Source organism: Leptopilina heterotoma, unplaced genomic scaffold, assembly GCF_015476425.1.
Source record: "Leptopilina heterotoma isolate Lh14 unplaced genomic scaffold, ASM1547642v1 Lhet_18, whole genome shotgun sequence".
Classification (NCBI taxonomy): Eukaryota; Metazoa; Arthropoda; class Insecta; order Hymenoptera; family Figitidae; genus Leptopilina; species Leptopilina heterotoma.
The window spans coordinates 2,339,577-2,362,917 of record NW_025110896.1 but is presented as its reverse complement, the minus strand read 5'-3'; the positions used below and the strand labels follow the sequence as shown (position 1 = coordinate 2,362,917).

The 23,341-nt window shown below is 25.3% G+C and overlaps 3 protein-coding genes across 5 annotated transcripts in view; 1 reads left to right on the top strand and 2 right to left on the bottom strand.

Annotated features, from left to right (window-relative positions):
• Nucleotides 1–1,230: 1,230 nt before the first annotated feature.
• LOC122499921 (transmembrane protein adipocyte-associated 1 homolog) lies at nucleotides 1,231–11,577 on the bottom strand. Of its 3 annotated transcripts, XR_006301404.1 has the most exons (9): nucleotides 11,267–11,577; nucleotides 8,575–8,766; nucleotides 8,015–8,310; nucleotides 7,693–7,889; nucleotides 6,736–6,796; nucleotides 6,476–6,662; nucleotides 4,928–5,057; nucleotides 1,729–1,968; nucleotides 1,234–1,484 (listed from the first exon to the last, which is right to left on the bottom strand). XR_006301404.1 is itself a non-coding variant. In XM_043608508.1 (8 exons), the coding sequence occupies exons 2-8, from the start codon at nucleotides 8,721–8,723 to the stop codon at nucleotides 1,816–1,818; spliced, it is 1,173 nt and encodes a 390-aa protein (XP_043464443.1). In that variant the 5' UTR covers nucleotides 8,724–8,766; nucleotides 11,267–11,577; the 3' UTR covers nucleotides 1,231–1,815. The 3 variants fall into 3 exon arrangements, 2 of the variants coding, with proteins under 2 accessions (XP_043464443.1, XP_043464442.1); XM_043608508.1 differs by having other exon boundaries at nucleotides 1,231–1,968; XM_043608507.1 differs by lacking the exons at nucleotides 1,234–1,484; nucleotides 1,729–1,968 and having other exon boundaries at nucleotides 4,178–5,057.
• Nucleotides 11,578–11,657: 80 nt separating this feature from the next.
• LOC122499924 (ufm1-specific protease 1) lies at nucleotides 11,658–14,593 on the top strand. Its single transcript, XM_043608513.1, has 3 exons — nucleotides 11,658–12,195; nucleotides 13,919–14,089; nucleotides 14,195–14,593. Exons 1-3 carry the CDS (start codon nucleotides 12,064–12,066, stop codon nucleotides 14,534–14,536), a joined length of 645 nt encoding a protein of 214 aa, XP_043464448.1. The 5' UTR covers nucleotides 11,658–12,063; the 3' UTR covers nucleotides 14,537–14,593.
• Nucleotides 14,594–14,784: 191 nt separating this feature from the next.
• LOC122499920 (dynein axonemal heavy chain 10) overlaps nucleotides 14,785–23,341 on the bottom strand; it is a 56,945-nt gene continuing 48,388 nt past the window's right edge. Inside the window, exons 41-52 of the mRNA XM_043608506.1 lie at nucleotides 20,821–20,975; nucleotides 19,655–20,407; nucleotides 18,398–18,736; nucleotides 17,743–17,944; nucleotides 17,306–17,448; nucleotides 17,063–17,224; nucleotides 16,594–16,897; nucleotides 16,163–16,374; nucleotides 15,797–15,964; nucleotides 15,474–15,653; nucleotides 15,151–15,297; nucleotides 14,785–14,935 (exon numbers count right to left, since the gene is read on the bottom strand). Of these exons, the coding sequence (XP_043464441.1) occupies nucleotides 14,789–14,935; nucleotides 15,151–15,297; nucleotides 15,474–15,653; nucleotides 15,797–15,964; nucleotides 16,163–16,374; nucleotides 16,594–16,897; nucleotides 17,063–17,224; nucleotides 17,306–17,448; nucleotides 17,743–17,944; nucleotides 18,398–18,736; nucleotides 19,655–20,407; nucleotides 20,821–20,975 (2,912 nt within the window). The 3' untranslated portion in view covers nucleotides 14,785–14,788. The remainder of the gene's footprint in view (nucleotides 14,936–15,150; nucleotides 15,298–15,473; nucleotides 15,654–15,796; nucleotides 15,965–16,162; nucleotides 16,375–16,593; nucleotides 16,898–17,062; nucleotides 17,225–17,305; nucleotides 17,449–17,742; nucleotides 17,945–18,397; nucleotides 18,737–19,654; nucleotides 20,408–20,820; nucleotides 20,976–23,341) is intronic.

Here is a 23,341-nt window from a genome sequence, read left to right as displayed (position 1 = left end):
AAAGCTCGATTTAAATCACTTTCAAAATAAATAAATATTTATTTATAAATATATTAATATATGATAATCCCAAGCCCGTGATCGTTGTTTGTAACATTTTTTGTTTTTAAAATAAGTGTCTAAGTTGGAAAAGTACTGAAAAATTTTATTTTCAAAAAGTCCTAATTTTTTTGTTTTATTATAAAAATCGTAAAGTATTTTTAATGCACTGGAAAAAAAATTATTTTGTTCAAAAAATCGATTACTTTTCTAGAACCAAATAATTATTTAAATCGAATAATTATTTATTTCGAATAACAATTTAATTTGAATAATTATTTTATTTAAATAATTATTTTATTTAAATAATTATTTAATCGGTTTTTTTAAATTAAAGAAAATTATTTTTTAATTAGTTATGAGTTTCTGGAGAAAAAGTGTGAATACTAAAAATTGAAATTTGTTGCAGTAATTTTATTTTTTTTCATAAATTAATCATAAATTTTCCATTCTTTCTTGATTTTCAAAATAATATTTTTTTCTTGATTTTTGTAAAAGACAACAAATTGTAGTTTTGTATTTAAATCATTAATTTTAAATTTAATAATGTAATTTATTTGAATTTGATAATTTAAATTCAATAATTATTTTTAACTTGACAATTTAATTTATTTAAATTTAAAAATTTAACTTACTTGAGTTTGATAATTTAAATTACTTTTAATTTGACAATTAAATTTATTTGAATTTGAAATTAAAAATATTTATTTTGTAATGTAATAATTACTTTTTAATAAAAAATTACTTTAGTTTGATAATTTAAATTACCTTTAATTAGATAATTTAATTTATTTAAATTTGACAATTTCATCTATTTAATTTTGACAATTTATTTGATTTAAATTTGACATTTTAATTTATTTACATTCGACAATTTAATTTACAATTTGAATTTGATAATTTAAATTACTTTTCATTGGAGAATTCAATTTACTGGAATTTGACAATTGAATTTTAAAATTGATAAAAAATTCTAATAAATTCCAGTCAAAAATTTCAAATTCACAATTTGAGTTCGATAATTTATAATTATAGTTAATTATAATTGGAATTAATTTAATAAATTGTATAATAATCCAAATTAAAATTACCTAAAATTAATTTTAAAAAAATATTTAAAATAACTAAAAAATAAATTTCTGTGATTCTCAATTTTTCTTTTAGAGTCACACATTCTCCTTTAGATTAAAAAATTTTATCAGGACATTTTTTCACGTTTATTATTTAATATTATGAATAATTACCTTAAATAATTATATCAATGTACTTTCCATCGTTATTCCACTTTTTTTTCGTTATTTTTTATATATTATAAATATCATCTTGGGAAATTTAATACCTACAATGACGACTAGAGAAGGTTTCGATGGGATCTCGCACTGCCTCCATATATATAAATTACATGAAACAGTAGAAAAATATTTCACAAAATCAGGGGAACTTGTCTGTAAATAAAAATTGATAATCTTGTTATACTAGATTATTAAAAATTTGAGAATAATAGCAATAATCGAAAAAAAATGTGTGTTCCCACTGATAGTCGCAAAAGATTATTATAGCTTATAACATGTACAGAATTGTTTTTCTTCAATCATACACACAATTACGTTTACAAAAAAAAAATTATTTTGCAATTGTTTTTTTGTATTTTTTTAATATATTATTGTATATAAATTAAAAATTATTCACCCGATGAATTGGAAAAACGTATTCAAAAAACGTTTGCAAGTTAGGGAGAAGATTTTTCATATTTTTTTTCCTAAGAAGCCTTTTTTTTCACTGCTGATATCCATTAGTTTGAGTGTGTGTTTCTTGACTATCTATACTATATCCAGTGATGCTGTCCGGACTTTGCAGGGATGCTGCATAAAGCGGGTTGACTGGCGTTGCACTCGTGTTGAATTGGGTCGAATCATAAACACTATTATTCTGCAAAATAAAAATAATTTCCCTTTTCTCAAATTATTTCCTCGCGACCCTCTTACATTGTCATAATTAATATTTTAATAATAATTAAATTATAAAGAAAAATCGGAAAAAAATGTTTCACCTGCAACTGCGATAATTTTTCTCTAGAATAACAAAAGTTTTAATAATTTCGCTGTTCTAGAGAAACTTATTTCTGTTCCAATTGAAACATTTTTTTCCTATAAAATAAAAAGAATAAAAAATAAATAAAAATATCAAATAAAAAATAAATAAAAGTAAATAAAAAATAAATAAACAGAACAAAAAGAAATAATTAAAAAATAAACAAAAACATTAAGTTGAATTAGGTACAATTAAATTGTAAATAGAATAAAATTTCCTTATGAAATATTTCAATCGAAATAAAATTTAATGATTAAATTATTTTCCCACCCCTTTGAAAAGATAAAGCCAGCCTCTATATAGTTAACAAAAATTTTCCAATATCCAGCGTTACCTTTTGATATAGAAATTGTCTATTATAGTTTATAATTACATTATTAGAAAATTTCGAAAGCCAATAAACAAAATTACTTTGCATGCCATAAAAAAAGCTTTTAAAAAGAGAAAAAAATTGCCGATTATTTTTTTTCTTTCAAGTTAATAAAGCAAAAAAATCAAGTTAGTTGTGAATTTTTAAAGAAACAGGTTCTTTTTCTTTTTTTTTTGTTTGTTTTTGTGAATGTGCAATAAATAAAAAACAAAGTGCTTTGACAGTATCAGTACATTTAATGAAAAATAGCTGCTAGGCGTGCTGATTATATATAAATATATACTGACAAAAGAAAAAAGAAGCATGTAAGCCTATTTTTGTTTTTCTATACAAATAATAAATAAATAAATCACAAATACATTTTCTTAAATTAATATTGTAATAATAATTTTCAACTTTTAATAAATTCTGGAAGTTCCTTTTTGTGTGTATTTTTCAAAATTCATATTTCATCTTTGGAATCAATTTAGAAAAAAAATTTGATCACAATTTGTATAAATATAGAAATTTTTTTTTTTTGTTAAAAATGTCTTTTAAAAAAAATAAATCATATTTTAAAGCAACAGGCAAATATTTGAGTTTTGAAAAAATTGGGTTTTTTAAAGTATTTTTAATATTTGAAATAAAATTTCTTTCAGTATTAATAATGCAAGAATATATTTCTTTGTTAATAAAAGAAATAATAATTTGAATTGTTAATAAAATAATGATTTTTATCACCAATAAAAGAACTTTTATTACTTATAAAATAATATTTTTTATCGCTAATAACATGATTTTTATTAATAGTAAAAATTATTATTTTATGAATAATAAAAATTGTTATTTCATTATAAAAACTGAAAAATATCATTTCATTATTAATAATGACATTAAAAATTTACATTATTAACCAAATAACGATTTGCATTATTAGTATTAATAAAAATAATTATTTTACTAGTGATAACAATTATTATTTTATTAGCAATAAAAGTTATTGTTTATCAGTATCTAATAAAAATCATTATTTTATTAATAACACAAATTATTATTGAATTTTAAATTTTAATACAAATTGTTATTCTACTATTAATAAACAAATATTTTTCATTTATTATAATGAAATGACAATTTGTATTAATAATAAAAATCATTATTAATTTATTTTATTGTATATTATGTATTATTATAAATAAAAATCACTATTATATTAGTGATAAAAATTATTATTTTATTAATAATAAAAATTGGTTTATCAGTGATAAAAATCATTATTTTATTAGTAATACGAATTACTATTTTATTAATACAAATTTTTATTTAATTATTAATAATAAACAATTTTTCATTATTTGTAATGAAATGACAATTTGTATGATTAATAAAAATAACTTGTTTAATAATGAAATAGCAGTTTAATAATTTTTATTATTAATAAATTAGTAATTTTTATTACTAACAAAACAATGATTTTAATTTCTAATAAAACTACAATTTTTATTTTTAATAAAATAAGAATTTCTATTACTAAGAAAATAATGATTTTAATTAATAATGAAGCAATTTTTGTTTCTAATATTTAAATACTTAAAAAATACTTTGACAAAATTCAAGTAATATTTTCTGTATGTGTAACAAATAATAACTAATAAACAAAAAATAAACTTAGCAAATAACGAAAATTAATTAACAGCCAGCTTTCATTAGCTCTCTTAATCTAGTTCTGAATTTTGATAAAATACGAAAAGCTAGTTCAGTTTCCTGTGGTCGAACTTTTCAAAAAATGGAAGAAAAAATTTGCGAGAAGCTTTTTTAGATATCTTTGGTTACAGAATCATTTGTTCGTTTCATCTCGTGTGATTCACCACTCAAGAGACTTTGCAAACTACTCTCGAGTGGTGACGATGATTTTTCATTCGCTTTTTTCATCAATTTTTCACTGTTATTACTATCGTCATTGACAATTGATTTTGATCTTTTTATCTTGACACGCAATGATTCCGAGTCAAGACTGCTTTTACTTGATTCTGATAGAAATTGTGTGACACTTTCCGATTTTTTTGGACGATATTGAAAATGACTCTGTGATGTTGCTGTTGTTGCTTGTACAAAATCACCGTGTCCAATTAAGGAAACTGAACGAGTTTTCCAACTCGGTGCTTCTAAATGTGAAGGAATTTTTTGTGTTCCACTGAAATTATTGCCTGAACTTGTCAATGTATATTTGCCAAGATCCGGTGTACTTTGTTGGGCGATTAGACGTTTTGAGGAACGTTTACCACTCGGCGATGTTCCATAGAGTTTTATTTGTGAACTATAGCGACTTGTATTTGGATCAGCACGACGGGATGTTAATGAATATAGGGAGCTTGTTTGCTTTACTTTTGGGGAATTTTTTGTAATTTGGGATTCGTGAAAGGGCATGTGAAATGAAGGAACATGGACCTGATAAATGTAGTCGCTGTCAGTCTTCAACGACGAGAAACTTTGTTGATGTGGCAGCGAAACTGTGTCCTCCTCCATCGCGTCGTCTACTTGCGCTTTGTACGAGAACATAAGTGATGGCTGCGATATTCTGTTTAGGGAAAAAATGGAAATAATTTTACAAAGTTATTCTTCCTTTTTTTTAATAACAAATTTTTTCAAGAGAAAAGTTAAGTTAAGTTTAATTAAGTTTTGATTAATTATCTGTTATAATTAATTTTAGTTTCTGTTGATTAATTTATCAGGGTTGCCACAAATAATTAATTTTATTTTTCCCTGATTTCCAGACAAAATTTTTACTTTTTCCCTGACCCTAAAGAATATTCTGATTCACTCTAAAAATTATTAGATAATCAAAAAAAATATTCTTAATACATTTATTTGCAAATTTCTTTAATTGTAAAATTATTCCAAAACATCAATAACTTCTTTTCTAAATAAATATTTAATCATTATTATTTTTCCGTAGGAATTAAAATTCTTCAAAACATTTAAATTCAAACCTTTTTGAAATTCAACAACTTGTAATAATTTAAATTACCATACAATTTTTTTTTTTAAAGTTAATTATTTACAAAAATTCTAATCAAATCCTTCGCAAGAATTCAATTATTTTCATAAATAATAAATCGATTATTCGGTAATTCAATTTTTAAATCAATTTTTATTAGAAGATTCTAGAAGAATTCAATTATTTAAATTAAAAATTAAATAATTTATTAAATAATTGAATGTTTGTTAAAATTGAATTCTCATGAAGAATTTTATCAACAAATTTTTAAATAATTAAATTCCTTTGGCAAATTTTAATAAAATTTTTAAGAATAATTACATTTTTCGAAGAATTTGATTAAAATTGTATCAAAATAATTAAAATCCTGCGATGAGTTTTATTATTTATGAAAATAATTGAAATTTTCCAAAGAATTTTATTAAAATTTTTCTAAAATAATTGAATTTTGGAGAAGAATATTATTATTTATAAAGATACATGAAATTTGGGCAAGAATTTTTAAAAATTTTTTAACATAATTGAATTTTATTCAAATTTATAAAAATTTTATAAAATTTTGTATTTTAAATAATTGAATTTCTGTAAAAATTGTATTACTTATAAAAATAATTGAATTATTTCGATGAAATTTATTAAAAATTTTGTCAATAATTCAATTCCTGTGGCAACCCTGTTTATTTACTTCAATTTGATATTTCTAAATTTTTATTTACACTTTGTATATTTTTATTTTCTCTTTCTCTACTTTTATTTAAATACCATTTTTCTATTTTTTTTACCCTTCCTCAATTATTAAAAATAGAGAACAAACAAAAAGAAAACTCTATTTTTATTTACTTTTTACCCTATTTTTACTCTTTATCTATTTTTGTTTACTCTTTCTTTACATTTAGATTTTTTTATTCTTTCCCCATTTTCGTTTTTTATTTCTTATTTATTTTTATTGCAAAATTAATAGCTTTTGTTGAACAAGAAAATAATTTCGCAAAACTTACCCTAAAAATTCGGATAAAAATGTGTGATAAACTAGAGGCGTGAAGACGGTTAAATAGATGATCGCAGTGACGTCCACCACGCAGAGGCCGACGAGATTTTGAGTATAATTTAAAAGTCCTGCTCCTATTGACTGCACCAGGTTCAAAAAAGCCAATATCCCAACGTAAACGTAAAAACTTCTTTTATCTGAAAAAAAATTGGACAATTTTTACAAAATTCTTTTTTTCTTTCTGAATGGAAATTTAAATTTTTTACTTACTTGGTAAGGCTAATCGTTCTCGCAGTCGCGTCAACGGCAGTATTAGCATGAACATGTATATCTACAAAGCAATAATTATTTTTATTATTCTTCCTTTTATTTATAAATGTTTGTTTATTTATTCTTATTTTACTCTATTTTACTGTTTTATTTTACTATTTTAAATTATTTGTTTTTACTATTTTGTTCTAACATTTTATTTTTTGTTATTTTTATATTTTATTTCATTATTTGATTTTGCTATTTTACTGAGTTATTTTACTTTATTAATTTATTTCACTATTTTGTTCTATTATTTTATTTTGTTATTTTATTTTGTTATCTTAGTTTATTATTTTATTTTACTATTTTGTTTTATTATTTTATTTTGTTATTTTATTAAGCTGTACTTTATTTCTTTATTTGATTTTACTATTTTTTTTATTATAATATGAGTATTACTTTATTTAGTTAATTTTATCTATCATAAAGTTTTCAACGTTCTTGAACAATGATTGAAAATAAAAAATATTTTTCTTTGTAAATTTTAATAAACTTTTATCTGAAAAATTTTTCCAACATTACGTCAGTGAATTTTACAACGTTTATGATAAACGATTGTAGGAGAAAAATATTTTTCACTCGGAAAGGAATAAAGTTTATGATTTATCAATTTTTTTCTCTTTTAAATTATTGATCCAAAAACTATTTACTATGTAAAAATTAATTAGTAAAATTTTTTCCATATTTAAATTTCTATTTAGTAGTAAATATTGATCCTCGCTTTTTATTTATTCAAATTTTCTAATTGCAAATTTTTTTATTATTTAAACATTTCAAATTTGTAAACAATAATTTTTTTTTTTGTTTTTTTTTGTGAAAAATATAATAATATTTTTAACCGTCCATCATCAGTGGCGTAAATTTCAACTATAAATTGCAAATAAAAGGAAAAATGTAAATTCTTATTATACTTGCCGTTGTAAAGACGAGACTGCTGATAAACCAGAACATCATTCCACCATGACCGAAAACGAACAGTTCTTTACTATTTATATAAAACATATCGTCTGGTAGAACTAATTCCAAAGTACCCTGAGTTATCGTGTAAGCTAGAGCTATAAAGGACGTGGCCAACAGTACTCTGCGAATACTCGAGCGACTATCTAAATGTCCTGCAGCAAACAAAATATTTGATTAGAATTTTTTCATTTTTCACGAATTCACAATTTTAATTTTGAGTACGATATTTTAATTTTGAAATTAATTGATATCTTAAATTATTTAGGAAAATACTTACCGAAAAATAAGCCAAAAATAACGACACTCATTTCGGTGGACAATAGAAAAAATCTCACAGTAACCCATAGTACTTTATCGGCTTTACCACCGACAGTCGCTGCTGCATTAACAGTCATTGAAACAACGCATCGAATTACCGAAATCAAAACATTACAAATAACGAGACCATAAAATGCTAAGAATATTGGACTACTAGTCGCTCTTAATTTGAGTCGTGCTCTGTTAAATCTCACAGCAATAAAAAGAAGGAATAGAAGATTTGGAATTAAAATCATTACATCCCATATTCGTACTCTGAAAAATAAAAATTTCCACTTTAGTGTTTGGTACTCTTTTATGATCAACAAGTTTTCAATGTTCAAATGATTACAAAATAAAACTAAATAAATAAAAATAAATTTGAAGCCAAAATAAAATTTTCGTTTCGTTTTTTAAAAATATTTGCGGACTTCAACTTCATCTAAAAACGTCATTGATTCAAAAAGACTTTGTTCTAATTTTACAACTTTTTTTTGGTACGTGTAAATTTTTAATTTAAATTTAAATTTAAATTCTCACCTCGAATCTTGAATTTCTTTGTACAAGATCAATTTGCAAAAATGCTCCTCCTCATGAACTGTTGTACTTATATTTGGATCTGTTGTTGTACTCAATTCTCGTAATTGTCGCCATCCTTCCGACACTGATTCTAAACCCTCGCCGTACATTTTCCTTAATTTGGTGAATTTTAATCCATCTCACATTGATTATCTGAAATTGGTAAAAAAAAAATGCAGATAGAACCAAGTAATTGTATCTTTTTTCTCGTTTACTTTTATAACCATCTCATTTAAAAACCTCTTCCGATGAAAATTTCGAAACATAATTTTGCAATTAGAAGGGAAAACGTTTCGTTTTATGAGAAACTTTATTTCATTTCTAAAGTCATTTCTTTGAAAGCAAATAAAAGATTTTTTCCAAAAGTTTATTTCTGGGGGAAAAAAGTACTAGTAGTGTATAATTTATTGATGAATATTGTTTATTGTAAAATGAAAAATTAAATACAAAAAAAATGTTTAGAAAAAATTGTTTGGGAAAAATTATATTTTAATCAAATTATCTATTTTGTTGTAAAACTCAATTTTTTGGTTTTTCTAGAAAAAGTTTGTTTAAACTGAATAAATATTTATTTGATTCAAATAAATATTTAGTTCATGGTTTACAAATTTTTGAGTTCAAATGATCGAAGAATATATTTTTTTAATATTTTCAAAACCGATTGAAATAGTCAAATTACTATTTGAAATTATGCTGAAATTTTGAACGTTCAAATGGGACATTTTTTTCTATTTAAATATTTTCAAAAACATTTATAAACTCTATAATTATTTTTTTCATAGTGAAGCAAAATTATTGTAATAAAAATTCAATTTTAAGTATAAAAATAAATAAATTTCGTTCAATTGAACCTCAAGAACTTCAGGAATATTTTGGTTTAGTTTAATAAATTTTGTTATCCTAAAGTTTTGAACGTTGAAATGAACGAATTTTCTGTTTTAATTTTTTGAATGTTCAAAACTTTAGGGACATGATTGCAGTAAAAATAAAAAACTTAAATTTTACATTTTGAAAATTTGTAATTAATTTTTTTTCTATAGGGACGCAAAAATATTGTAATAAAAATTTTATTTTAAGTATAAATAAAAACATTTTATTCATTTAAATCTCAAGAATTTTAGGAATATTTTAATACTTAATACATTTTATTTTCATGAATGATTTGAACGTACGAATGAACGAAATTTTTTTTCTATTTATGTAAATCTTATCAAAAATTACTGGAATAAAATTAAAAATAGGACAAATTTAACATTTATAGAAAGAAATTAATTTTCTAAATTAATCAGTAAATATTTTTTTACAAAATTCAACTTTTAACGTAATTTTAAAAAAATCGTTGAATATCTGAAGATTTGAATTTTTAGGGACATTAAATTTTGCATTGGAAAAAGAATTTTGTTACCTAAAGCAAATATTTAGTTGAACTTAACAAATATTTTGTTAAACTTAACAAATATTTAGTTTGAAGCAAACAAATTTTTAAATGAAGCAAACAAATGTTTAGTTGGACCAAATAAATGGTTCAACTAAAATAAATTAGTTGATTTAACTAAAATTTAATTTTCCTTAAGTTCTGAACGTTCAATTTAACAAATTTTATTAATTTTTTTTACTAATTAAACATTTAGTTGAACCAAACAAATTTTTAGATGAACTTAACAAATATTTGGTTGAAACAAACAAATATTTAGTTAAGCCAAATAAATATTTGTTTCAGAAATGCTTATTTAGTTGATTCAACTAAAATTTAATGTTCATAAAGTTTAGTTAAAAAAAATTAAAAATTTAGTTGCTCCAAAAAAAAAAATTTTCGCTAAGTGGAAAATATTTCTAACAAAAAAATAAATATTTCACTACAAATCCTTATTTTGGAGAATTTTTTTTTAGTGAAAATAGATTCATGTTAAAAATTTCTCCATTAATTCGATTCAGATGATAAATCTTTATAATTCAATGAACAATAGGAGCATTTATATTTTATGAAACATTTTTCGATGTCGTAATCGTTGAATATTTGAAAGTCGAAACTATTCTTTGTTTCTACATTAAATTATATTGTTCTTAAAGATGGTAAAATTGGATTGGAACCTTATGTTCTAGATCTCGAGCAGAAAGATAAGTAAAGTGGGTATCTAGTTCAAATAAAAATAATCTTATACTATAAGATTGTAAAATTATTATGTATTTAAGTATTTTAATAAATGAAGGAAAAATTATTTCCTCATTGTTTAGTCGAATAGTAATCTTCCAATTAGTATTTTGCATAATATTTATTACTAGAGAATATATTCCATAGTAAAAACGGAGTACAATGTATTTATGCTCAAACATAACCTTAAACTCCATATAGTGACTCATAGGTTTTTCATAGTCAAACAAAGAATGTTTTGGAGCTATAAAAATAAAGTTTACAAATAAAATCAATTTTTATTCAAGGTTATTGGGCTTGATTGAAAAAAATATGTTACTCGTTTTGTGGAAAATTGAAACTTTAAAAAATCGATAGAAGAGAAAAGAGAACTGTCAATTTTTGGGTTACTCCGAAAATGAAAAATTTGTTTTTATTTTTTTGGAGTAAATTTTTTTAGAGATGTTTTCGTTTTTTTTCTTTGAAAATAGATGATGGAAAGAATAGACATTGTCTACTTACTTTTGTTGAAAAAAATCTTTGTTGTGCGTCATATACGCAGATGCACAATAAAAACTATTTTTCTCGTCACTCCGTTTATACTGTTCGTACATTTATATCACATCGCGTGAAATTTTATTGTTCATCATGTTTGAGAATGATTATTGGTAGTTTCATTCTCGTGGTTTTATTTCCCTCTTTTTGGAATTATAATAACGCCACATAAAATAACTCAATACTGTGTATTTCACTGCAATAACCAATAATCCAACTCGTAGTGCTTGTGATTGCATTCCCGAGAGTTTGACGTTTAATTTTCTATGCCTCTCAGTAGTAGGAAGGTCACAGAAAGTTGTGGGATTTCCTGGTCAGATGCCGCCACGAATCATGTTCCAGATTACAAAATAAAGCATCTGTGTTTATTTCTATATTGTGTATGTAAGTGGTAATGTCGAAATATTTATTTTCTACTTTCCTTTTCTTTATTCTGTTTATAAGCAAAAAAGATTTTAAAACAGTTAAAAATTTACTGCTAGGTTCAATAGTGGATGTCATGCGGAAAGAGCGGGAAAATTTCGTTTTGTTTTGACATTTTAAAGCCACGTGTTTTTTCTCATTGATTTTGCAGTTAAAATTTTTGTTTTCTTCACCAAGTTTTTCGTTTTTTGATTTCTGTACAAATTCTCTTTTTTTACCTAGAGTTTGTTTAAAATTTTGTGGAGGAAATATTTTTTATAGGTAAAATTTAAATTAGGGTGGAAAGTTTATTTATAAAAAGAGGAAAGTTTATTTATAAATCAGATATTTTTGTAATCCACATGGATTATCGGGAGAGTTTATTGAAAAATGTGCATGTAAATTTGCCATTACCTGAGTCAACAGGTGAAACATTTTTGGTGAGAGGTGATTATGAATATTGGCATTATGGATGTGATGGTTTTGACGATAAGGTATTGTTGGATTTTATTGTTTTAGATGTAAAATTTTCTATAAAGATTCTGATAATAATGTAGGGAAAAAATTTGGAGTAACTTTTACTATTTATTTTTGGAGTAAATCTTGCTAATTAGCATAAATTTCACTAATTTTTACAAAAATCTAATGAAATTTTCCTAATTTCGAAGTAAATTTTGCTAATTTTTATAAAAACCTTTTACGTGTAGCAACTTTTACTATTTTTAGAGTCAATTAAAATTAAATGAACTTTAAAAAGAAATTAAGTAAAATTTAGAATAGTTCTATGAAGAATATTAAATAAATTTTAATATAACTTCACTAGACTTCATAGTTTTAATCTAAACTTTATGTTTTTTTTAATACATCACTAAACTTTGCAAATCTGATATATTAATAATCGTGTTTGCTTTTTTGTATTTTAACTTTTTTTAATAATTTTTCTTTTTAAATATTTTTAATTTTTAATATGATCGAATTGTTGCAAAGAATTTTATCAAAAAATTTGATATTAATAGAATTCCTTCGAAGAATTTTATTATTAAGGAAAATAATTAAATTCTCGCGAAGAATTATGTTAAAATTTTCAAAAATTCTAATTAAATTTTTTTTGAAGAATTTCTTTGCATTTTTTTTAAATAATGGAGTTTCTTTCATAATTTTAATAAAAATTTTAAAAATAATTGGATTTTATGAACAATTTTTTTCAAGTTTTTAAAATAACAACTATATAACAACAATTTATTTACTATATTTATAAATGTAATTGAATTATTTTGAAGGATTTATTAAAATTTTAGAAAATAATTGAATTTTTTCGAAAAATATTATTAAAAATTAAAAAAAAAATTGAATTCTTTCATGAAATGTTATTAAAATTGTATTAAAAATAATTGAATTTTTGAAAAGAATTTTACAATTTATAAATAAAATTGAATTGTTTTGAATGATTTATTAAAATTTTGGAAAATAAATAATAATTGAATTCTTTTGAATATTATTGAATTTTTGCAAAGAATTGTACTATTTATAAATAAAATTGAATTGTTTTGAATGATGAATTAAAATTTTATAAAATAAATAATAATTGAATTTTTTTGAAGTATTTTATAACGAATTAAAAAAAAATGAATTCTTTCTTTAAATATTTTTGAAAATAATTGAATTCTTTTGAAATATTTTATAACGAATTAAGAAAAAAATTTAATTCTTTCATGAAATTTTCTTGAATATAATTGAATTTTTGCAAAGATTTTACTATTTAATAAAATAATTGAATTGTTTCGAAAAATTTATTAAAATTTTGTTTATTAATAATTGAATTTTTGGAAAAAATGTTACTATTTATAATAAAAATAATTGAATTCTTACGAAGAATGTCATTATTTACGAAAATTAATTGAATTCTTGTGAAGAAATTTATTAAATTTTTTGAAATTAATAAACAAGAATTATTATTAATTATTATTATTACTAATTGTTAAATTAGTTAATAATTGCATTTTTTTAAAGGTTGAATCTGAAATTATTCAAAAATTCATATTTGAAAATAAAAAATTTTGTAATTTGCATAATAATAATAAATTGAATATCACATTCCGCGCGTAAGATTTGCTGGTCTTAAATAAATGTTTAGGAAAGTTTCGGTGCTATATGGGAAAAATTACTTTATTCATTATGAACGTTAATCATATTGAAAAATAATTTTCATTTCGACAGGGCTGGGGATGTGGTTATAGAACATTACAAACAATATGCTCGTGGATGAGGATAAATAAAAATTTGGACCAATCAGTTCCTACTTTGAGATCAATTCAGGAAACTCTTGTCTCTCTCGAAGATAAGGAGCAAAATTTCATTGGTTCGAGAGATTGGATCGGAAGTATCGAAGTACGAAAAATTGTAGAAATTTTAGAGTATTAAAGAATAGTGGTAGTATTGTAGTACACTATTGATAATATTCTACTTATCATGTACCGATAATAATTTTTACAGGTTTGTTTGGTGTTAGATGAAGTTTACAAGGTGCTTAGTAAAATAATTCACGTGCCGTCTGGTAGACAATTGATTAATTATGTGAGTGCGCTGAGGGAACATTTCGAGCAGAAGGGATGTCCAATTATGATGGGTGGCGATCGTGATTGTTCGAGTAAAGGAATCGTGGGCATACATGTCGGGGAGAAGGACACCTATTTACTCGTTATTGATCCACATTTTGTGGGAAAAGCAAAATCTGTCGAGCAGCTGCACAACAATAATTGGATTGTGTGGCAAAATTTAAAGGATTTTGTCGAAAGTTCTTTTTACAATTTTTGCCTTCCACAAGTTAGCCTCTAAAACTTGTTGTAGTTTAATAGCACCTATAATAATTGAATAAATCGATGTTGCATTTTATTTTCTTGTCTGCATTTATCATTTCACGTATGTCATTCTTATAATTATTATATATGAACATTTTTGGATCTGTAATATGAACCTGAAACTGGTGTAAATAATGTTTCTTCTTCAGTTAGAAGAAGTTGAATTTTTATTGCTTATTTTATTGAATTAAAACAATCTTGAGTCGCAATTTTTTTTAGGTTGTATTTATCAGTCTGTATTCATTATTAGACAGACTCCTTGAAGCACCCAGTGCGATATGTGTTCGGTTGTTGCGAGATCTGCTTCGAAAACTAAACCCCTTCCCATTGCATTTCTTCGATTTGAAGTTGTGTACACTGGTGTTTTTATTGTATTCTAAAAGAGTTTATTCCAAATTTGATTAGTGAATAAATTAATTGAGTAAATAAATTTGTTCAGTAATTAGTAAAATTATAATAGTAATTAAGGCTCAGGATCTTAAAAAGGCACTTTTAGCATTGCTTTTAAATGGTAAAAGAGACCTTTTAAGATCCGGTGCCTCAATTAATTTTTAACCAAAAAAAAATAAAGAAGAAACTGTTAAAATTTACCTGGAGTTTCAATCTATGAGCCTCGATAGGAATTACTGTGAGTATCGGTAGTTCTTCGACGAGAATTTTAGGATGAGATCTCTTTAGGCAATGCTTCTTTGCATCCCATCGTGCACCTTCTAAATATAATCCTTGAACATAGCAACCCTGTAAATAGTTCGATTTAATTAGTTAAATAGTAATTCGCAATTAATCATTAGTTAATTAGTGTTTATGCTTAAAAATTATTATTGATTAGTGCACAAGAAAATATGTGCACTAGAAAAAAAATTAGTAATTGAACTATAAGGGCCAGAGCACACAATAGTAATAATAACAATAACCTGCTCGGGCTTCTCCTCAACTTCGTCAGAATTCAGATATTTCGAAACTGAAGTGTACATTAGAGAATGATCCAAGGGCCAATTGTTTCGTCGACATGCCATTTGAACCAGTGCTGCTAAATAGGTTTCCGGTATATGAAGACCCGAGAGCCAAATTACGACTGGCTCGTTGGCTCCAGCCTAAAAAATTATGATTTGTTTGGTAATTTTTAATTTCGTTGTTTTTTTTCAAAAATTTGGAATATGCTTCTTCTATTCTTATCAGAAAAGAAAAGAAAAAGATTGAAAAGAAAAAAAGATTTCTAGTATTTTTGCGAATTTACCCAGTTTGTATATTGTGCGATACGCTTTTCGAAGTGATCCATCCAACCTGCGAGATTTTTTTTCGTATCCGGTGATAATTTTGCCCACTCTTTTGGTAGTGTTCCATTGTAGAGGGAGTTTGAGATGTCATCAAGTACAGTGTCCATTCCTATTTCTCCAGCAATTGCCTGTAATTAATTATTCAATTTTACAATTATGTTATTACTATTATTATTGTGTTTGTTATTTTTATTATTACTATTAGATTGAGAGAAACGAATATTTGTCAAAACCATTTTTTCGAAGATAATTTTTTAATTTATAACCATTTTTTTTTTAATATAGTGGGAAACAAGTTATTTTTAAGAATAAAATTTCGTGCTCACCTTTCGCAGTTGAATTAAAGATGACGTCATTCTATTAATTAGAGCATTAAATCTTTCTAATTCTTGGAATAGAACAATCGCTGTGGGAGTTACGCCTAAACCAAAGTTTCTCTTTACTTTTATCATGTCATACGGTTCGGGAATTTTCGCTAAAACTTCTTGAGCCACATTGTCGATAAATTCGTCTCTACTGATTCCAGTCACGCTGATAGCTACAAAGAAATATTTTATTTATAATATGATAATAAAATATTAAGAAATAAAACTTTTCTTCTGCCGTCACTTACTTGCCTTGTCCAGAGAGACTAAAGCAAAAATTTTAATTGTTTTAGAGAAATTTTGGTAATAAATTTAAATTTTCTTTGAATGATAATTATTAGTTACTTAATTAATATAATTATTAAATAAACTGCAGGGGAAAGAAAATTTACCAGTTTGTGGCTGAAGTTCTATTAAATTCATCCACATTTCTTTAGTGGCTTGTGTGTAGTATCCAATTTCTGCATTCGGATGAAGACCAAAAACTTCTGGGGAATTTACAAGGGGTAATTTTTCGACAAATTCGATGTATGTGTCACGATCGCCTTCTGGCGGCAATACATAATCGACGTGATTGTCTTGATAAAAATGAAATGGTTGAAAGGTGTCGAAAAGAAAGTCACCGAAATATTCGTCCATGTATATTTTTGAAACACGTCTATCGAAGCTGTCAATTACTCGACCTCCGTACATCACCTTTAGAAAGGATTTTTTTTTATTATTTCTATATAATTATTCTCTAAATCTGAATTAGTGGTTTTAATTAAATTAAACATTTTATAAAAATTAATTAAAAAGTGTGAATTCGTTCACCAATTAAATAGGATTTGTATTAAAATTCAGATGTGGGGATTTTTTTACCTCTCCTATCAAATACTTGAGACTGTTCCAAGGAATTCTGGTTGAATCGATTGTCAATGCTTTTGATAAATATGTATCGAGAATTAATGTACAAACATTGAAATCAGATTCATTGAAATCGTAATTAATGTTCCATCCAATTTTGTCGTATTTTCTTCTTTCCTTTAAAAGAAGAGAAAAACATTTAATTTAATTTAATTTAATTTATTTAAATTAATATTTTTAAAAAAATATGAAATTTACTTGTACGACTGCATGATAGAATGCAAGAACGTAGACAAGATTTTTGTAAATTGGATGCGAACAAGAATCTAATACTTGTTCTCTCATTTTGAAGTATGTGTTTCGTAGATTTAATTTTAGTCCATTTGGAGGTTCAGTCACGACTGTAAATAGAGTTCTTTATTTATGACATTTATTAAAAAATTAAAAAATTAATTTTTTTATTTATGATATTTATTTATTTGACTCAAATGAATTGTATTTGGTTGAAATAAAAAATTTCTCCGGTAAATATTAATATCTTTAATAATTTTTTAACGACGATTCTTATTAACTAAGTAAAAATTTATTTTATTTCTTTTTACTTTAGTATTTTTTGAAAAATATTAGAAAAAATATTGTACGTTTTAAATTTTAGGGAAAACTAAAATCCGTAGGGAATAAATTTGTAAATGAACCTTTTAACGATTGTTGTAGAATGCCAATGGGAAATTCAGGTGTTTGTTCGGTCGTCAACCATAAACGAAAATCGGGATGTGGCTTTCCCATTGTGACCATTATTTTTTCCAATTTTCTCGTGAAACTCAACAAAAGATTGCAATTTTGCAACATTAGCCATTGACCTCTTGCTACTGCTGTTTCTAGTAAGTCCACGGCAGTCTGAAAGGGAAGAAATTATATTAACAAAAAATTTTTCTTATAATAATAATTATTATTATTGTTATTATTGGAATTAATATAATTTTTACTATTGTTGTATACACCCTAAAAAAAGTATATTTGACTCAAAATCTACTAAATTATTTATTTAAACGAATAAATAATTTAATACACTATTTGTTTAAATTAAAAAAACATTTATTTGATTTAAATTGGTTAAGTTTAATAAATTTTGCCTTTGATGAAAGAATTTGGTCATCTAAAGCATATTTTTAGTTGAACCCAACAAATGTTTAGTTTAAGCAAACAAATTTTTGGCCTTTGAAGAAGGAATTTGGTCATCTGAGGCAAATTTTTAGTTGAACCAAACAAATTATTGGTTACAACTTATTTGGTTGATTGAGACAAATTTATTTCTTTTTGAGTGTATGATTATCATTATTAATTAATAACCTTCTCTTGTCCTTGGCCCAAAGACAAATATCTAAACTTCCCCCCACCGCATCCATATCTTTCGGCAAGTTTCATCAGTTCGGATGTGGGATCCGAACCAAGACTCAAAATAAAAACAACGGGCATACTCGGTGTGCTTTGCTCGAAAATCATATCGAAACTGACATTTGGTGGCGTTATGTATTCTTCTCCCATTCGTTCGCTGATGTAATTCACCACTGCTCGATAGACTCGATCCACGCGAAAGCATCGTATCAATAATAATTTTTCAAAGCTCGATAGTTTCAGTGAATAATCGCAGGGCAATTCTTCTGACTCTGGAGCGTCCGAATCGTACCACTTGTGAGAGAATAATTAAATTTTTTTTTATTTAATTGGGTATAGGTATTTATTTTTTTTTTACTTTTTTTTAAAGAAAACTTAGAAAAATTGTACTTTTAATTTTAAGGTTAGAAAATTTTGTTAGTTATGTTGAAGAAAAAACTTTCTGCTTTTAGTAAACTTTGAAAAAATTTCAGTTGTTTGAAATTTATAAATGTGTAGTCTTATTAATTTTTTATTATTTCCAAAGTAAATTTTACTAATTCTAAAGTAAATTTTTTAAATTTTTATAAAGAAATGTTCTTCGGAAAGAGAAGAAATTATTCTAAAAATAATAATTTCTTATCCAAAAAAACACTGTGATTCCTGAAATTGTAATTTATATATTATTATGATTGTTTTAATTTTTTCGATAATAATTCTAATATAAAATATTTTTCTTTTTTTTCAGGTGAGTAAACAACATGTTTCCTGTCAAGTTTATTTCGTAAGTAAATATATATTGAAATAAATATGGTTTTTGAAACATAATTGAATTTTTATAAACAATTAAAAACTTTGGACAGAATGAAGGAATTTGGATTTTTGATTTTTTGATAATTTTCGATAATTTTCGATATTTTACCAAATGGTGGAGACTATTAAATAAGTAAAGTGTTTTTAAAGAGCCCAATAATAATGAAGCTATTGGCCATAAAAAGAAGAAAAAATGTTAATTTTAAAAATTGACCTTTCTTGAAATGTTTAAAAATATTCGTGGAAAGTTTGCTTGGGTAATTAATTTTATGTAGATACTGTTAATTTCTTTTTGTAGTTATCAGGGAAAAAGGAAACCCTGATACAGAAAAAAAATTTCGTTTGATGTAGTATTTGAAATTTTAGGTAAAGGAAGAAAATAAGGTTTAAATTATTAAATTTCGTTTTTTTGTTTCTTACTTTTTTCCACTCAATGTTTCGATCTTGCAATTGAATCGGAAGTTGGGCAAATTGATGAGGAAAATCATTAGACAATTTCAATACATCTTCCCATCCACTCGGCGACAACCATTTTGCAGGATTAATTTTTTGCGTCTTCTCAAGAGTGACGCTGCCTTTAATGAAAAATTCGAGCTCGGCTTGTTTTATCAAATCCACAGCTTGCTCAATACGTGTGCAAATTTGAAACGAAAAGAGCAATTTGTCCCTCTCAAATATTCCCGTACAACCGTACTCGTAGACATTTTTTGTCAAAGTTTCAATTATATTTTTCAATCGTCTCGACAAAATTTTGTCCTCTAGTGCTTTCTTCAGAGAATACGTGAAGACTTCCAAATAGCTGATCAAGGAATATTGATACATTGAATTAACAGTTGCCATGTCGGCGAGAACGAAGAATAATATTGCCCCCCTTTTAGCGGCTGGACGGTATTCGTCACGTAATTTATTAATATCAATTGTCGTTGTCTCGGCCAATTGCAGTTTCTCGATAACCTCATTGGCACTCGTTTTTGTATTCTCAAGTGTTTCGATTAATTCAATGTTGTCCAACATGTTTCCTTTGTTTGTCGCTATTTCACGGAGAAGACTGTCCTCGAGTGTTTTGAGGAGACTTTTATTTTTACTCGTCTCGAGAACTAAGGTTTCTCGTTGCTCTTCAATATCTGGACGTTCGGTTCTTACTACGACTGATAGTAGTTGATCTTCGAGTCCCTGATAGGAAGGAGAAAATTCGTTGTTAAAAAACTATATTTTTTAATCGAAAAAGTTTATTCGTTTGTCAATTTTTAGTTTGGGGTCGTTCTTAAAATAGGGAGTGTCATTTTTTGGAAATTTTGACCCTCTTTTCCCCCATGTAGAGGACGGTTGATTAATTTTCGTGGACTAATATTTTGTTGAATAATTTTTGCTTGGTTAATTTTTGTTTAACTAATTTTTGAATAATTAATTTGTGATTCATTAATTTTTGGTTGACTAATATTTTATTGATTAATTTTTGATTGGTTAATTTTTTGGTGAATAATTTTTGTTTAATTAATTTTTTATCGACTGATGTTTGGTTGACTAATTTTTGGTGGACTAATTTTTAGTAACTTTGTTTTTGATCGATTGTGAATTTTACTTACAAATGAAGTGACAGTGTAATTGACTACAGTCGCCTTGGCATAAACAGCAGGATTAAAATTAGGATTCGATAATTTTGTCGTTAAATATAGTCGAAATCGGGGATCGTAATCTACTTCCTTGTCGCCAATCATGATGAATATTCTACCAGCAATATCTGAAAATTTTGAAGGGAATTTATTTTCAAGAAATCTGGGTAAAATCTTCGTTTGGTAATGCAATGTCTGACTGAATTTATTTTTACTACTGAAACTGAAATTAAGATAATTTAGAAAAAAGTAATCTGATTAAAACTGTCTTTTCTTGTATTTATTAGAAAATTAAAATAAGTGAATTAATTTTTTTCAATGAGAGTGATTTATGACAAATAGTTGAAGTTATGTCTGACTAAAATTGACATATACTACTGTTTCAAAAATTGCCAGGTTCTAATGACAGAAATATTTACATTGAGTGTACAATTAATTTTTTTAATCACTGTAACAGTGTAAATAGTAATTTAAATAATTTTTGGTCACACGAAATATTGAAATTCTTGACAGTATGCAACTAAGTAGTACGAACCAATTCTAGTCAGACAAATAAATTAATTACTTCTAGTGATTTAATTATTTAAAGAATTTATTCAACAATTATAGTATCAGTAGTAAGGGTCTGTGTTAGTCAGACGAAATATTTAAATTATTAAAAGGGCATAACTAGTAGAATGAAGTAATTTAAGTCAGACAAATGCATTTCATTCTGGCAATTTTGCTAATGGATGTTAATTGATGTCTCATATGACTAAAATTATTTTTACTACTGACATTAAAATTAAATGAGTTTGTATAAATTTTGTCTGTGTGATACTTTCTTTTACTACTTAGTGAAATTTCAATAAAAGTAATGCGAAATTAGGAAAGATTGTATTAAAAAATACTGTCTGACAAAAGTTGACTTCTACTACTGTTTTTAATTACATAAATGGCTCGGTGAAACTAGCGACCTGCCGGCCGCCAGCCATCAGAAGAATCTATAGGCGCCGACACACATAGTAGCGCGGTGGCCCTATACGATTCAGCGCCCGTATCAGAAAAACGAAAATTGGAAAAAAAGTTCAACAAAAATTCATAACTTGAATAATTTTTGACCAATTTTTTGTTTCTTGGTCGCAAATTAAAGGGGGAGTAATGCTCTTTAAAATGTGACAATTGAAAATGTTCTTAATAAATTTTTGATAGCCAGCGTCCCCACCCGCCCGTATCAGAAAAACGAAAATTGGAGAAAAAATCGAAAAAATATTCATAACTTGAATTATTTTTGACCAATTTTTTGTTTCTTGGTCACAAATTAAAGGGAGAGTAATTCTCTTTAAAATGTGACAATTGAAAATGTTCTAAATAAATTTTTGATAGCCAGCGTCCCCACCCGCCCGTATCAGAAAAACGAAAATTGGTAAAAAAGTTCAACAAAAATTCATAACTTGAATAATTTTTGACCAATTTTTTGTTTCTTGGTCGCAAATTAAAGGGGGAGTAATGCTCTTTAAAATGTGACAATTGAAAATGTTCTTAATAAATTTTTGATAGCCAGCGTTCCCAACAGCCCGTATCAGAAAAACGAAAATTGGTAAAAAAGTTCAACAAAAATTCATAACTTGAACAATTTTTGAACAATTTTTTGTTTCTTGGTCGCAAATTAAAGGGGGAGTAATGCTCTTTAAAATGTGACAATTAAAAATGTTCTTAATAAATTTTTGATAGCCAGCGTTCCCAACAGCCCGTATCAGAAAAACGAAAATTGGAGAAAAAATCGAAAAAATATTCATAACTTGAATTATTTTTGACCAATTTTTTGTTTCTTGGTCGCAAATTAAAGGGGGAGTAATGCTCTTTAAAATGTGACAATTGAAAATGTTCTTAATAAATTTTTGATAGCCAGCGTTCCCACCCGCCCTTATCAGAAAAACGAAAATTGGTAAAAAAGTTCAACAAAAATTCATAACTTGAACAATTTTTGAACAATTTTTTGTTTCTTGGTCGCAAATTAAAGGGGGAGTAATGCTCTTTAAAATGTGACAATTAAAAATGTTCTTAATAAATTTTTGATAGCCAGCGTTCCCAACAGCCCGTATCAGAAAAACGAAAATTGGTAAAAAAGTTCAACAAAAATTCATAACTTGAATAATTTTTGACCAATTTTTTGTTTCTTGGTCGCAAACTAAAGGAAGAGTAATGCTCTTTAAAATGTGACAATTGAAAATGTTCTAAATAAATTTTTGATTGCCAGCGTCCCCACCCGCCCGTATCAGAAAAACGAAAATTGGTAAAAAAGTTCAACAAAAATTCATAACTTGAATAATTTTTGACCAATTTTTTGTTTCTTGGTCGCAAATTAAAGGGGGAGTAATTCTCTTTAAAATATGACAATTGAAAATGTTCTAAATAAATTTTTGATAGCCAGCGTCCCCACCCGCCCGTATCAGAAAAACGAAAATTGGTAAAAAAGTTCAACAAAAATTCATAACTTGAATAATTTTTGACC